Genomic DNA, 16,703 nt, shown 5'->3' on the forward strand with positions numbered 1-16,703 from the left:
CAAGCCACACTGGACCTATGGGTTCTTTCCCATTGAGAATAGCTGGGCAGAGAGATCAGAGATTGATGCAACATGGGGGAGGGCAGAATAGAGACCTTCCTGAGAAGACTGGAGAAGAAAACTGGATTCCCTAGTCTCAAGTCTGTGAGAGGTGCCCAACCACCCAGCAAGAGCTAATCAGTTGCTGCTGATACAACTGTGGAGAGGAACCTTGCAGAAGGGAAAAATTGCTTTTTAGCCTGTTCTAAACTTTTATTGGCCCCAAAAAGCCACACTAGATCTCCAAATCCTATTGCACTAAAAACAGCAGGCAGAGAGATCAGAATTTGGCACAACAAGGGGTATTCAGGGCCCCGCCAACACTAGGCTCTTATAGAGAGCTGCTATCAGAGCCAAGCAGGAAAGAGCTGACCCTGTTACACAAATTGGCCCCTCACATGAAGCAGAGAGCTAACTCATCAGAAACTATAAATTACTGAAAATAATCTGGGGAAGACCAAGACATGTGGTTCAGGGATGGGAGAACACATCCACCAACTTCCCTGAAGTCTGAACAGCACCTCCAAGGGGAGATCCAGGGCCCCCATCCTCCCCACCCCCAATTGCACAAGAAGCCCACTCAGAAACAGATGGGTCAGCAGCGAGGCTAGGACTAATGGCAGGACTGCAGATAGATGCAGGTGGAGGTGGTACCTGCAATACTTTCAGACATTAGACGACCCACTCCTGGGCCTAGTGCTGATAAAAAGTCAGCAGTGCAGAGCAGCAAGGTCCATTCTGGATGCAGCCAAGTCTGAAGGACACAGCCACAGACTGTTCATCACTTCCACCCACAAACAGGTTGCCTAGAGTTAGATGGGGACAGCATCTGATATTACCAGAGACATATCTAGAACAAGAAGCCAACAGAAAGCACTAAACTCTGCTTAGATGAAGTCCATCTTGTTCTTTTTCATTACTTGCATTATTTTTCTTTCACACAGATTTTTAACATTTTTCCCATTTTCTTTCTATTTCTTCACTATTTTTATTTCAAATCTCATAGCTTACTCTTCCCTTTCGTACTCCATTCTGCTTTCTTCCTTCCCCTTCTTATATTCATTTTATTTTTTCTTTCTTCACCTTATTTCTATTCCTTACCTTTATTATTTCTCCTCGTTCTATTTACTCAAAATCATTTTTCTTTCCTTTAGTCATCTCATATTCTTTTTTCTACTTTGTATAATATTCTTATTCTCTTTCCACCTTTATTAAAGTTTGCTCATTTTTCATTTACATTGTTATTTTTAATTTTGTTACTAATTTTTCACTGTTTTCAATTTAAATTTCACATTTTATTTTCTTTTTTTAAAAGATTTGAATTATTTTATTTTTTTAGAGATCAGAAGGGAGAGAGAAAAGAGAGAGAGAGAAACATCAATGTGTGGTTGCCTCTTGGCACCCCCTACTGGGGACGTGGCCAGCAACCCAGGCATGTGCCCTAGACTGGAAATTGAATTGGTGACCCTTTGATTCGCAGGCTGGCACACAACCACTGAGGCATACTAGCCAGGGCCAAATTTCATATTTTAATCTTCCTTTTTCTTATTCCATTTCGCCTTCTTCCTTCCTTTCTTACTTACATTTAACATTTTATTTTTCCCTTTCTTTGCCTTGATTCTATTCTACTCTCATTATTTCTTCTCCCTCTACCCTCTCAAAATGAGTTTTCCTTTCTATAGTCATCTAATGCGATTTTCCCTTCTTATAATATTTTTATTTTTTTCCAATTTTATTAATATTTGCTCAGTTGTCATTGATATTGCTGTTGTTGGATGGTATTTTCCTGGTGTGGGTTTTGCTTTCTGTGTTGTTTTGTTTTGTTCTGTTCTGGTAGCACCTGTGCAACAGCATACAAGATGCGGTGGGGATTGACTCTCAGTCAGCCAACTAGAGGGGAGAACCCACCAACAAATGAGACAATAACAATCAAAATCCAAATACAACAGGAGAGCCCACATAAACAGCATAAAGGATATTCCTAGATCATCCAGCTCAGGAGATCAAGGAGGCTGCACTACTGAGTCCCACAGGTCTCCTACCACAAGTCTCCTACCACAGAGGGCCACCCCATGAAGTCAGGGGGTCAAAGCAGATCACTGCAACATGCAGAAACAAACAAAAAGAGTCACCTAAAATGGGAAGACAAAGAACCAACCCCCAATCAAAAGAAAAGGAGGAATCCTCAGAAAAAGAGTTAAATGAATGTGAGGCAAGCAATTTTTCAGACACAGAGTTCAAAGTAACAGTTATAAGGATGATCAAAGAACTCAGTGAGAACTGAAAGGAACTTTATGAGAGCTTCAAGGAACTTAGTGGGAACTACAGCAGCAGGAAAAAGTACATAGAAAGTATAAATAAGAATCAGGAAGAAATAAAGAATACCATATTGAAAATAAAGAATATACTAGAAGGAATTAAAAGCAGACTAGATGAAACAGAGGATTGAATCAACAAGTTGGAAAACAAGGTAGAAAAAAGCATCCAGTTAGAGAAATAAAACAACAACAACAAAAAAACCTAAAAAAGAACAAGGATAGTTTGAGGGTGCTTTGGGATAAAAAGGTAACAATGTTCGCATCATAGAGATACCCAGAAGGAAAAGAAAATGAGCAGGTATAGAAAAGTTGTTTGAAAAACTGACAGAAAACTTCCCCAATTTGGTGAGGGAAAATGTCACAAAAGTCCAGCAAGCAGAGGTTCCCAATCAAGATGAACCCAAAGCAGCCCATTCCAATATACATTACAATCAAAATTTCAAAATTTAAAGAAAAAAAGAAAATGTTAAAGGGAGAAAAAGAGAAAGAGGTAGTAATATACAAGGGAGCTCTCATAAGACTATCAGCTGATTTCTCAACAGAATCACTATAAGCCACAAAGAACTAGCACAAAATACTTCAACTAATGAAAAGCAAGGACCTACAACCAAGACTACTCTACCCAGCAAGTCTCTCATTTAAAATGGAAGAAATACAGAACTTTCCAGAAAAAAAAAAGCTAAAAGAGTGCCTCTCCACCCAACTAGCATTGCAAGAGATGCTAAAAGGACTGGAAGAAGAAAGAAGAAAGAGGGAGAGAGGGGAACATAGGTACAAAGGGGAAAAATGGCAATGGATACGTACCTATCAAGAAGAGAGAAGACTCCAAAACTCTTTTTTATGTGGCCAGTAGTATCCTAATTCCAAAATCAGGTAAAGACACAACAAAGAAAAAAATTACAGGCTAATATCCCTGATGAAGAGAAATCTAAAATACTCAACAAAATATTAGCAAACCAGATCCAGCAATACATTAAAAAGATCACACTGTATGATCAAGTGGGATTTATTCCCAGGGATGCATGGATGGTACAATATTCACAAATCAATAAACAATACATCACATAAACAAAATGAAGGACAGAAATCAAATGATCATATCCATAGATGCAGAAAAAGCATTTGATAAAATCAACACCATTTATGATAAAAACACTCAGCAAAGTGGGAGTAGACGGAACATACCTCAACCTAATAAAAGCCATATATGAAAAACCTACTGTCAACATCACACTGAGTGGGCGAACACTAAAAGTGTTTCCCTTAAGATCAGGAACAAGACAAGTGTGTCCACTTTTGCCACTCATTCAATATAGTACTAGAAGTTCTAGCCACAGCAATCAGACAAGAAAAAGAAATAAAAGGCATCAAAATTGGAAAGAAGTAAAACTATCATTATTTGCAGATGACATGATAGCATACATAGAATACCCTATAGTCTCCACCAAAAAACGGCTTGATCTAATAAGTGAATTCAGCAAAATAGCAGGATACAAAGTTAACATTCAGAAACCAGTGCCATTTTTTTACATCAACAATGACCTATCAGAAAGAGAAACTAAAAAAAAAAAAAAATCCCATTTACTATAGCAATGAAAAATATAAAGTACTTGGAATAAATTTCACCAAGGAGGTAAACAACCTGTACTCAGAAAACAGGGGTGTCTAACCTGTGGTCTGCAGAACACATGCAGCCTAGGATGACTGTAAATATGGTCCAACACAAAATCGTAAATTTACTTAAAACATTATGAGATTATTTTGTGATTACGTGTTACAATGTATTTAATGTGTGACCCAAGAAAATTCTCTTTCTTCCAATGTGGCCTAGAGATGCTAAAAGGTTGGACACCCTTGCTATAGAACACTGAAGAAATTGAGGAAGATACAAATAAATGGAAGCATATACCATGTTCATGGACTAGAAAAACTAACATCATTAAAATGCCTATACTACCCAAAGCAATCTATAGATTCAATGCAATTCCTACTGAAGTATCAATGGCATGTTCCACAAATCTAGAAAAAACACTCCGAAAATTTATATGGAACCAAGAGGCCCTGAATAGCCTTGGCAATCTTGAAAAAGATCAAAGTTGGAGAGATCGCAATACTTGATCAAACTATACTACAAGGCCACTGTAATAAAAAAAAAAAACAGTCTGATATTGGCATAAGAACAGACACAGAGATCAATGGGACAGAATAGAGAGCCCAGAAAAATATCCATGTCTCTATGGTCAATATTTCACAAAGGGGGCATGAACATACAATGTAGTAAAGACAGTCTCTTCAATAAATGGTGTTGGGGGAACTGGACTGGTACATGCAAAAAAAATGAAACTAGATGACCAACTTACACCATACACAAAAATAAACTCAAAATGGATAAAAGATTTAAATATAAGTTGTGACAACATAAAAATCCTAGAGGAAAGCACAGGCTGTAAAATTTCAGATATCTCACATAGTGATATTTTGCCAACACATCACCAAGGGCAAGGCAAATAAAGGAAATAATAAACAAATTATACTACATCAAATTAAAAAGCTTCTGCATGGCTAAAGAAACCATCATCAACATGAAAAGCATACCAATTTAATGGGAGAACATATTTGCCAATGACACAAAGATTTGATCTCCAAAACATATAAAGAACTCATAGGACTACACACTAGGAAGACAAACAATCCAATTAAAAAATGGGAAAAAGGCCCTGGCTGTGTAGCTCAGTTGGTTATATCTTTGTCTGGATATGCCAAGGTTGCCAGTTTGATTCCCAGTAAGGGCACATAAAACAATCAACCAATGAATGCATAAATAAGTGGAACAACAAATTGATCTCTCTCTCTCCCTTTCTCTCCCTCTCTAAAGTCAATAAATAAAACAAAATTAAAAAGTAGGGAAAGGACCTGAATAGACACTTCTCCAAGGAGGACATACAAATGACATATGAAAAAAATGCTCAATATCACTAGCCATTAGAGAGATGAAAATTAAAAGCACAATGAGATATCACTTCACACCTGTCAAAATGGCTATCATCAATAAATCAACAAACAAGAAGTGCTGGTAAGGATGTAGAAAAAAGGGAGCCCTAATGCACTATTGGTGGGAATGCAGACTGGTATAACCACTGTGGAAAACAGTATGGAATTTCCTCAAAAAATTAAGAATGGAACTGCCTTTTGACCCTACATATCCATTGCTGGGAATATACCTCAAGAATTCTGATATAACAATTCAAGAATTTATGCACCCCCATGTTCATACCATCACTATTTATAATAGCCAAGAGTTGAAAACAGCCTAAGTGCCCATCAGTAGATGAGGGGATTAAAATCTGTGGTACATTTGCACAATGGAATTCTATGCAGCAGAGAAAAAGAAAGAATTCCTACCGTTTGGGAAAGCATGGGTGGAATTGGAGACTATTAAGCTAAGTGAAATAAACCAGTTGGTGAAAGACAAATACCATATGATGCCACTTATAAGAGGAATCTAATGAAAAAGTCTGAACCAGAGGTATAGAATCATGTAATACACTGACAGCAGTAAGAGTGGAAGAGGGAGGTAGGGACTGTTTGAAAGAGGGTGAAAGGATTAGTCAAAAAACATATATGCATGACCCATGGACATGGACAATGATGTGAGGATTGACACCGACTATGGAAGTCAGGGGCAGGCTGAGCAGGGATGGGTGAAGGGGGAAATATTGGGACAATTGTAACAGCATAAACAATAATAAAAATCAAATCAAAACAAAAAAGAATCAATATATAATATAATATTATTTAATCATTATGCTGCAAGTATACAGCAGTTAATCACTGTGCTGTATACTTGAAACCAATAGAAATAATATTGAAGGTAAGCTGCAATAGAAAAATAAAAATAAAACAGGAAAAAATAAATCATATACAATAATGGGGGGACAATTTGGCAATATCCATAAAGATATATAATAAATATATGAACCACTGGATCCAGCAATACCACTTCTAGTAATCTTACAGAGATAATATCTGACTGGGGAAAATAAATCTATTAAAGTTGTATATCATTGTGTAAAAGAAGTGAAGGGTTTGAGAAGTACAAATTGGCAGTTACAAAATAGTCACAGGGCTGTGAAGTACAGCATAGGGAATATAGTTAATAATATTGTAATAACTATGTATGATGCCAGGGGTACCAAAAATATTGTGAAGAACACTTTGTAAAGTATATTATTATCTAACCACTATGCTGTACACCTGAAACTATATACAAAATAATATTTAAATAAAACTATAATTTAAAAATTTTTGAAAATTATATCTTAGCAATGCTGTTTATAGTTAACAAAAAATTGAAAACTACCTAAATGATCAATAGGGGGCTGTCATAATAAATTATGTTATATACACATAATGATATAAAATGCAGGTATAAAAAATAAAGAAGAGGTTCTGTGCATACTGATGTGGGATATCTACTATGTATTAAGTGAAAAGCAAAGTTAAAACAATGTATTAATTATACTACCATTTGATAAATAAAAGGGATTAAAAGTGTCTGCATATATATATGCATGCATATGTATGTATATATTCATATGTGCATGTATATCCATAAAGATTATCAGGCATATTTGCAAGAAAATAACATAGATGGGTACCTATTAGGTTTATGGGGAATTCAGTGGCTAACTGATACAGGTAGAAAGGGCATATTTTTCATTTTAGATCTTCTTATGTTCATTTATTTTGAATGAAGTGGATATAGATATACCAAAAGTTAATTTAAATTTACTTTAATAATAAATAAATCCTTTGGAAAAATTTATATATACATTCACATGTATATATGTTTTATATATTTTACTTTCATATATGGGAGTATACAGATTTAGTATATGTGTATATGTTAATACATACATGTAGTATAATACCCAATTACATAAAAAGGACAAATTCGTATATGTTGGGAATCATGAAGTCATAGTGGAGACAGAAGCATGAAGTGCTTCAAGTTCTGAATCCCAAAAGTTTAGAAAGCAGTCCACCTTCTCAATTTATGGATATTGAGATAGAATCAAAGCAAAACATTGGACTGCTTTTAAATTTATTATTTATTTTAATTTCTTTTTATGTTATTGTTCAATTACAGCTGTCCCTATTTTCCCCCTTTACTCTCTCCTGCCCTTCCCACCCTCACCTCCCACATTCAAGCCTGCTTTTAAATTTAAACTGTATACAATCACACATTTAAAAATTATCATAGTACTATAGAATAGTCCCAATTAATGTTAAATTATTCCAAAGGAATTCTGATGTAGTTAACTTTTTTAATCTGATACAACTATTACCTCTCAGTAAGCATGGTGTATATGAAATGGAGTACCTAATTCCAGATAAACTCGGATGCAAAAAATGTAACTGTATTTTTCTATGTTTTTTTATTACACTAGATGTGAGGCATTGCCAAAGTTGGACTCTTAATTTCTATTTCAAAGTACTCACTTCACTAATATGGCTGAAATTTTCTCTCAATTGGAGTTCCCACCTCATTTTCACAAGACTGTGCCTAAGTTATGGGGAGCTTAAGCTGGAATTCATTGAGATATCCTATGCCAATTGTTTGTATGGACTACTGCTGAGTTAGTGCTCAATTCCATCCATTTTACTCTTTCACGTCTCTCTGCTACTTCTGTGCCCCTCCTGGATGCACAGGAAACCTTCTACTGTTTTTGAACTTCATTGGATACAGGGAATTCTCTTGAGTGCCCCACATGCTTAAAGTCTATGCAATCATGTCTTATTTTGTCATCAGTGTAAAGTTCTATTCAGGAAGTTTAGTATAGGTCCCTCATGCTCTTAAATTTAACAAAACACCTTCATGTACTGTCACCTCCTCAGAAATCACACTCAACCATATCCCTACAATCTATGCTTTAGTATACATAAGTGTTAAAAAGTATTTATGCATTTAAATTAATTTCCCCCTTTATTGGGAGGACTACATAATGAGTATCCATTTGATTTCCTTAATACTCTAGTGATATGATGGACCACTATTACATGGAAAAAAATTAAAAGAGTTTTGAAACAAATTTACTTTCCAGGCAAATGAACAGAACAGTCCCTTTCATATATTAGTTCACCAGCCTACCTAATACAGATGGTAAAGGATGATGAGCCAAAGAGACATTAAAAAAAGCATAGTTTTCTCCAAGTCTTATAGTTCATTATTATCTCTTCCCATTCCCCTTCTTAACATGCATATAAGATGCTATCCTTGATCATGGTATAGGAGAGACCTCTCACACTGCAGTCAATGAGGAGAAGTCTTCCCAAATGACAGGACAACAGTACCTTCAGGTCTATGAGCCTGGGAATCAGAGAGGGAGGGCATATGGATCTGTTCTCTCTTCTTTTTAAAAATTTTTAAAGATTTTATTAATTTATTTCTAGAGAGGGGAAGGGATGGAGAAAGAGAAGGAGAGAAACAACAAAGTGTGGTTGCCTCTCATGCTCCCCCACCTGGGGACCTGGCTCGCAACCCAGGCATGTGCCCTGACTGGGAATCGAACCATGACCCTTTGGTTCACAGGCCAGCACTCAATCCACTGAGCCACACCAGCCAGGGCCTGTTCTCTCTTCTTTATCTCCCACAAAATAACCTTATGACTTCTACTTCACTAAATTCTTTGAAATACCTGTCCCACTTAGTTGTCATCACTCTAAATATGACAAACTGTCACCTAACACTCAATCCGTAGATTAATGTCTGACAGCTGTACCACTAAATGCAATAAACAGACACTCCTATAAACATGGAACTTTTTACTAACTCAGATACCTCAGCCTTATTACACTGAACCTGATGCACTGCCACAGTTGGACTCTGACACTATAGAAATAAGATGCCTCCTCAGAGATGGGATTAACTGAAGTTTCTGAGAAAAGAGATATGGCTTTCTTTTTTACCTCCATAGAGGTGGACTTCTCCTTTCTTACACTTGCCCCCACTTTACACAAATTTTCCAATTCCACTCAAGAACTGTATCCACTAGGAAGGTCTTCTGGCTGATTGACCAATAGTAATCTGTGAGAATCACTGTGAGTGTCCCCCTTGGGGTATTATTTCTTTTTTAAAAGCCAGGCTTTCAAAATTCTTACCAATATAATATTTACATATGGATACTGATAAAAAATACTTCCAGATATTCAAACCAGTCCCTCCCATTGAACATATCACACTAAATAGAATAAAAGGAGAACTCCCAAACCAGGCAGACTCTCATTACTCAGAGGATTTGTCATATGGTATCTGTTGCTCATGTGTATGCTCCAGGCAACTTTTCTCACTGTCAGGGTCATTCAATTAGAAAACACATTTTGCAACCTGTTATTTACCTCTACAGGTATTTCAATGACTCTACTGAAGTCATTAATGATACTACTTCAGCTTTGGAAGCACAACAGGGTGGCCTCAAATCCTTAGCCACAGAAATATTGGATCACAGCATAGCCTTCAACTTCCTGCTGGCCAGCCAAGGAGGGGTCTTGCTATTGCCAGTGCTTTGTGTTGAATCTAGACCACTGAAACTGGCAAAATAGACATGTCCATCATAAGACTTAAGATAAAAGCCTCTTTGCTTTCTAAAGTAGATTGGGTAGGCTGTGAGCCATTTATCCCTGGATTGGCAATGGTTGGGGCTCATGGTTATACTCAGTCACCCAGGAAGAGTTGGAATGATTTTAATTATGACTATAATCTACTTTGGCCTCAAACTAATTATCCAGTTTTTGGCATAGCCCCTCAATGTCCAACTCATCCAGGCCCAGAATGGGGTAGCCTATGTTCCTCACTCAGGTCCTGAAATATCAAGTGATGGAATTGAGAAGTATGACTCCTGGCTAAAATCCTACATGTGATTTTTCAGGCCCAAACACAAACAATTACAAAGGCCTCATGGTAGGCCTCAGAGGGGAATGCTGCCAATCCCACATGAGACTTCTGGTGCCCTCTGACTGGTCACATACTTACTTATGCATTGAAAGGCCCCTGGAGCCTGAATGAAAATACACAGGAGGGAGGGAGGATCCAAAAGGACACTTTTTTTGTACTCTGACTTAGTAGTTTTCCACTCTTAGCTCTTTGCCCTGTTCCTTCCCCCAACCCACTAAAGGTCCATAAAAAATAGGAAGAGATTTTTGCTCCAAGGTCTTTCAGCAGCCAAACAATTTTCCATGTCTGCACTGATCCATCTGACCTTCACTGGTGCTCTTCCATTGGGAAAAATGGAACAGTGGGGAAGGTGGCACTTTTTCTGGTTTAACTTTTTGCTTATACTGTCACAGTAAGTCACTCAATGTTTGACTGTTAATTTCCTTTTGGCTGTCTTAATCAGCTACTTTTGACACTTGGCAGTTTAGCTCTTTTCAGTACAGGTAATATACTGACAGAACTTATTTTTTGTTAAGAATCCAAATAACCACATACAATTAACAGCATCTTCCAAAAGTGTTTGATTATAGCAGTAATTCATTTTTTAACCAATCAGAAGACTCAGCCATTCTATTGTTTTATTTAAATATTAGTTTCTGGCTATAATTCAGTAACTTTTTAGGTTGATTTGATATCTATTTCCACATTTGAGATAGCATAATTCCTATGGTATTGCTGCTTGTCAACCTGGCACATACCTTTTGTCCTCGAGGACCTGGAGGCCCTTCTGGACCTGGAAATCCAGGCAAACCTGGGTGGCCTTCCAAACCTGGAAATCCTCTCTCCCCCTGCAATTGAACAAAAATGAAAGATAAACTCATCATTTGTGAGTTTTCAAGTATAGGGATGGCTGAGATTCAAAAGGATCAAACAACTATCTACAGAAAACTAATTTAATACAACAAAATTCATAGTATTCACCAATATGGAGAAATCTTTAAGATGTGAGTGGAAAAATGCAAATCACTCTGAATTTATCTCATATATGGTAATGTAATCTCAGTGATGAAGTGAGATTTAAACATTCTGACATCGAGAGTTTAACAGAAAATATGGTAATAAATCCAGGAAACAAGGTCTGCAAAGGTTAAATGAAATAAAATGGTACAGGGATGAAGAATGGTAAAAAAAAAAAAAAGCCCTGGCTGGTGTAGCTCAGTGGATTGAGTGCGAGCTGTGAACCAAAGTGTCATAGGTTCGATTCCCAGCCAGGGTACACACCTGGGTTGCAGGCCATAACCCCCAGCAACCACACATTGATGTTTCTCTCTCTCTCTCTCTCTATCTCCCTCCTTTCCTTCTCTAAAAATAAATAAATAAATAAATACATAAATAAATAATCTTTTAAAAAAATCAAAGCTTTCAGATTTGTTCTAGAGTAGAAGAGTGGCAGGATTATCCAGAATAGAAATTAATTACCTGGAAAAAGACTTTCTCTCGAACATAAAAAAGTATAGTTTTCCTGATTGCAACATCAATATGAAAAAGATGTTTAATGTAGAAAACAAAAAAAATAAAGAGAAAATCACCAATAATTCCTCTACACAGAATTACAATTTGAATTGTGATGCAAGTCCCAGTTCTGACTATAGCACTTGATCAACACCAGCAAAGGAGAGCTGCCTACCTACTAGTGAGGGTCCACTCATCAATATCTTACCAGCATCTATAAAGTAAGGTTGTTCGATATACACTGTCAGTACAGTCAGATAGGTGTGGTAACAGATTCTCCATGTGTATTAACATATCATTAGATCAACACATTAGGGTTAGTTAGCTTGTATACAGCCAGTCATAGCAAGAACATGAACCCCAAGAGAAAGCAAATTCACCACTAGTAAATTTAAGAACTCCAAGGGCTCATAGCTTCATGATACATGCTCCCAACTGCAGAGCCACAAACAGTTCCTTTACTTTCCTAAGGCTTAAAGGTGGAGTCCCTGCCCAGAGACTCTGGAACTCGTTTTTGAACCCTCTCACTAGATCCTATCCACAGTGACAGCCTAGGCAGCATCTAAGAAAGAGAAAGCACCCATATCTACAATACGATTAACTAATGGGCCATTCATTGGAGGCACATTCCCCTAGAGGTTAAGGTACAGTAGACCTTTATTCATATCCTCAGTGTGTATGTGTGAGTGTGGTAAGTACTAATCTTAGTCCAAACAGCTCAGATAATTTTGTACTGAAAAAATTCCTTGTTATATTGAATCATACCATAATAAATATAAATAATTTCAAAAGGTTATTCTGGTCAGTTTCCGTTTACTACTTCAAAGGCAAGAAAGCAAATTAATGGCAGGTCTAAACACTTGTGTAGCTTTAATAACATTATTGACATATTGCTAAATTTTCTATAAATTATCTATTTATTTTAATTAGTCACAAAACTATGACAACTTAGTATTCATCTCCTCAACCTAATTATTTTGAAGAAAATAAAAGGAGAGACCAGAAGTTAGACGTAAAAAATTTAGTTCTGGAGTGCCTCAAATCATTACATAGCCCATTCCTGGTAGGGCTGGTGTTAGAAAGGTGATCACAAGTGCCAGTCAGAAAGGAATCTAGAAGGAAAATAAAGCTTAGTTTTAGTAGATTTCCATATGTGACAACAGCTACATTTTGGGAGCTCTCCTGGTATATACAGTGTATCTCTGCCAAAACTTGACAATAGTGCTTGAAAAGAGCTATATTTTCTCCAAAGCATAACTGCTAGCTAGGCTACAAATAACAAAGGAATAAACTAGAAATTAAAAGTGGAGAGTGCTGGGGGGTATTGTAGCCAAGATGGATGTGTAGATAGAAACCATTTGCTTCCTCACACAACCAGAAAGCAGATAAAAACCAATCTAAAAACTATAAATAATCAATTTAAAAACAATAAACAACCAAAAGTACCAGATAATCGAACTCCATAGAACTCCGACAATCAAGGAATTAAAGAAATACTCGCCCAGATTGGTAGGAGGGACAGAGACAGGAAACTGGGTGGGCAGAGAGGACCTGTGGCCAGGTGGGGGACTGTGCAGGTAAGAGACAAGGCTGGCCAAGAGGACCTATGGCAAGGTGGTGGTCAAAGTTAGCTGGAAACTAAAGGGTGATTGCTATGCTGGGAGAAACTCCCAGTCTCACATGAGAGATAGTTCCTTTGAAAGTGGGCTAGAGCCAAGCAAGTGAACTGCATTGTTCCTTCTCTGACAGGTCCCCCAAAGACAATGCCACAACACAGCAAAGAGAGTTATCCAGCCCTGAAGAATACCTAAGGCTCCACTCCCTTACAACATTAGAGGTGCACTAAAACATGGCCCAAATGAAAGAATAGATAAAAAACACCAGAAAAAGAGCAAAGCAACAAGGATATAGACAACTCATCTGATGCAAAGTTCAAAACAGTGGTACTCAGGATGCTGACAGAACTGATTGAGCTCAGTTGCAAAATGAAGGAACAAAGCAGGGCTATGCAAAGTGAAATAAAAGAAAATATACAGGGAACCAACAGTGACAGAAAAGAAATTGGGACTCGATTCAACAATCTGGAACAAAAAGAAGAAATAAAACATTCAATCAGAACAGAATGAAGAAACAAGAATTCAAACCAATGAGGAGAGGCCTAGGGAACTCTGGGACAACTTTAAACATTCCAATATCCGAATTATAGGGGTGCCAGAAGGAGAAGAACAACAGCAAGAAATTGAAAACTTATTTGAACAAATAATGAAGGAAAACTTCTGAATCTGGCCAAGGAAACAGACTTCCAGGAAGTCCAGGAAGCCCAGAGACTCCCAAAGAAATTGGATTCAAACAGGAATACACCAAGGCACATCATCATTAAGTTACCCAAGATTAAAGATAAGGAAAGAATCTTAAAACCAGTAAGAAGAAAGGAGAGTTACCTACAAAGGAGTACCCACAAGACTATCAGCTGATTTCTCAAAAGAAGCCTTACAAGCAAGAAGGAGCTGGAAAGAAGTATTCAAAATAGTGAAAGGCAAGGACCTACATCTAAGATTACTCTGTCCAGCAAAGCCATCATTTAGAATAGAAGGGCAGATAAAGTGCTTCCCAGATAAGGTCAAGTTAAAGGAGTTCATCATTACCAAGCCCTTATTGTATGTTAAGGGACTGATTAAATGTTAAAGGGACTTATCTAAGAAATAGAAGAAGATCAAAAACTATGAATAGTAAAATGAAAACAAACTCAAAACTACTAACAACTGAACCAAAAACAAAAACAAAGACTGAGCAAACAACTAGAACAGGAACAGATTCAGAGAAATAGACATCACATGGTGGGTTTTAGTGGGGAGGGGGAAGGGGAAGAATAGGGGGGAAAGGTACAGAAAAAAAGAAATATAGTTGGTAGGCAAAAAAGAGAGAGGGAGAGGTTAAGAATGGTATAGGAAATGGAGAAGTTAAAGAACTTATACAGACATGAACTAAGGGTGGTAATACTGGAGGGTTAGGGAATACAGGGCTGAGGGGGAATAAAGGGGGAAAATTGGGAAAACTGTAATAGCATAATCAATAAAATATTTAAAAATTAAAGTGGAGAATGCTAAAAAGTTTAATTGTGTTGGTATTGATAAAATTACATACCTGTGAAGTGTTTTGAAAGGCTTTCGGCTTTAGTTAATATTCTTGATGACTCTTTCAATGTGTTTGATCATTTCATGATGGGTGATTTATGAATGCACCTGCCTATACCATGCAGAGTTTTCAGCAGTTTTTGACCAAACAACAGCATGACTCCCAGCCCTACCATCCATATTCACCCTATCTCACCCCAAGTGCCCCTTTTCCCGCTCTGAATAAAAAAAAGTTCTCAAAGGGAAGCATTTTGCTGATGTGGAACCGGTGAAACAAACAAATAAAAAAAGACGAGCAGAAGCACTAAATGGCATAAAAACAACAAGTTCAAAGTCTGTTTTGAGCAGTGGAAAAAACATCTCAATAGGTGTATTGCATCAAATGGAGACTACTTTGAAGATGACTGAGATTTATTTCTTTTAAATCAGTCATTTGTTTTTTAATTTTTTAAAGATTTTATTTAGAATGCTAAATGAAATAGAGGCAATTCAACTATCAGATATTGAATTAAAAGCAGTCACTGTAAGGAAGCTCAATGAGCTCACAATGAGCTACGAGAAACTACAGGGAGCCACAATGAACTCAATGAAAAATACATCAGCATAAAAAAGGAAATAGAAACTCACAACAAGGGCTAAGACGAAATGAAGAATACAATTTCTGAACTGAAGAACACAGTAGAAGGAATGAAAAGCAGGATCGATGAAGCAGAAGATCGGATCAGCGAGCTAGAGGACAAAGTAGAAGAAAACACCCAGAAAGAGCAAGAAAGGGAAAAGAGGCTCAGAAAAAATGAAGAGGGATTAAGAGAAATGCAAGACAATATGAAACGTAATAATATCCGTATAATAGGGATACCAGAAGGAGAAGAAGAAGAACAAGGGATAGAAAACCTAGTTGAACAAGTGATGATGGAAAACTTCCCTAATTTGATGAGACAAAAAGTCACACAAATACAGGAAACACAGAGAGTCCCAATCAAGAGGAACCCAAAGAGGCCCACCTCAAGACACATCATAATTAAAATGGAAAATTTCAAGACAAAGAGAGAATCCTAAAGCCAGCGAGGGAGAAACAGGAAGTAACATACAAGGGGGCCCCAATAAGGCTAACAGCTGACTTCTCAATGGAAACACTCCAAGCCAGAAGAGAATGGCAAGAAATAATCCAAGTAATGAGAACCAGAGGCCTGCAGCCACGACTACTTTACCCAGCAAGGCTCTCAATTAAGATAAAAGGCCAAATAAGAAGCTTCTCAGACAAAAGAAGTCTAAAAGAATACACCTCCACTAAACCAGCTCTGCAAGAGATGCTAAAGGGACTGCTTTAAGGAAAGAAAGGAAAAGAGAGAGTGAGAGAGGATCACACGTACATAAAAGGCAATGAATAAGTACCTATCAATAATAACCTTAAACGTAAATGGATTAAACGCTCCAATCAAAAGACATAGAATAGCTGATTGGATACGAAAACATGACCCACACATATGCTGTCTACAAGAGACCCACCTCAGGATAAAAGATCTGCACAGGTTGAAACTGAAGGGCTGGAAACAAATTTTCCAAGCAAACGGACAGGAAAAAAAAGCCTGGGTAGCAATACTGATATCTGACAAAATAGACTTCCAAAGAAGGACGATAAAGAGAGACCCAGAAGGTCATTTCATAATACTCAAGGGAAGAATTCACCAAAAAGACATAAATATTGTAAATATATATGCACCCAACATAGCAGCACCCAAATACATAAAGAAAATCTTAGAGGAC

At 37.1% G+C, this 16,703-nt stretch overlaps 1 protein-coding gene across 1 annotated transcript in view; it reads right to left on the reverse strand.

The window, feature by feature from the left end:
• Nucleotides 1-16,703, reverse strand: part of COL4A5 (collagen type IV alpha 5 chain) — a 295,836-nt gene that overhangs the window by 160,888 nt on the left and 118,245 nt on the right. Inside the window, exon 3 of the mRNA XM_036016745.1 lies at nt 11,049-11,138. Within this exon, the coding sequence (XP_035872638.1) occupies nt 11,049-11,138 (90 nt within the window). The remainder of the gene's footprint in view (nt 1-11,048; nt 11,139-16,703) is intronic.

Source organism: Phyllostomus discolor, chromosome X (assembly GCF_004126475.2).
Source record: "Phyllostomus discolor isolate MPI-MPIP mPhyDis1 chromosome X, mPhyDis1.pri.v3, whole genome shotgun sequence".
Lineage (NCBI taxonomy): Eukaryota > Metazoa > Chordata > Mammalia > Chiroptera > Phyllostomidae > Phyllostomus > Phyllostomus discolor.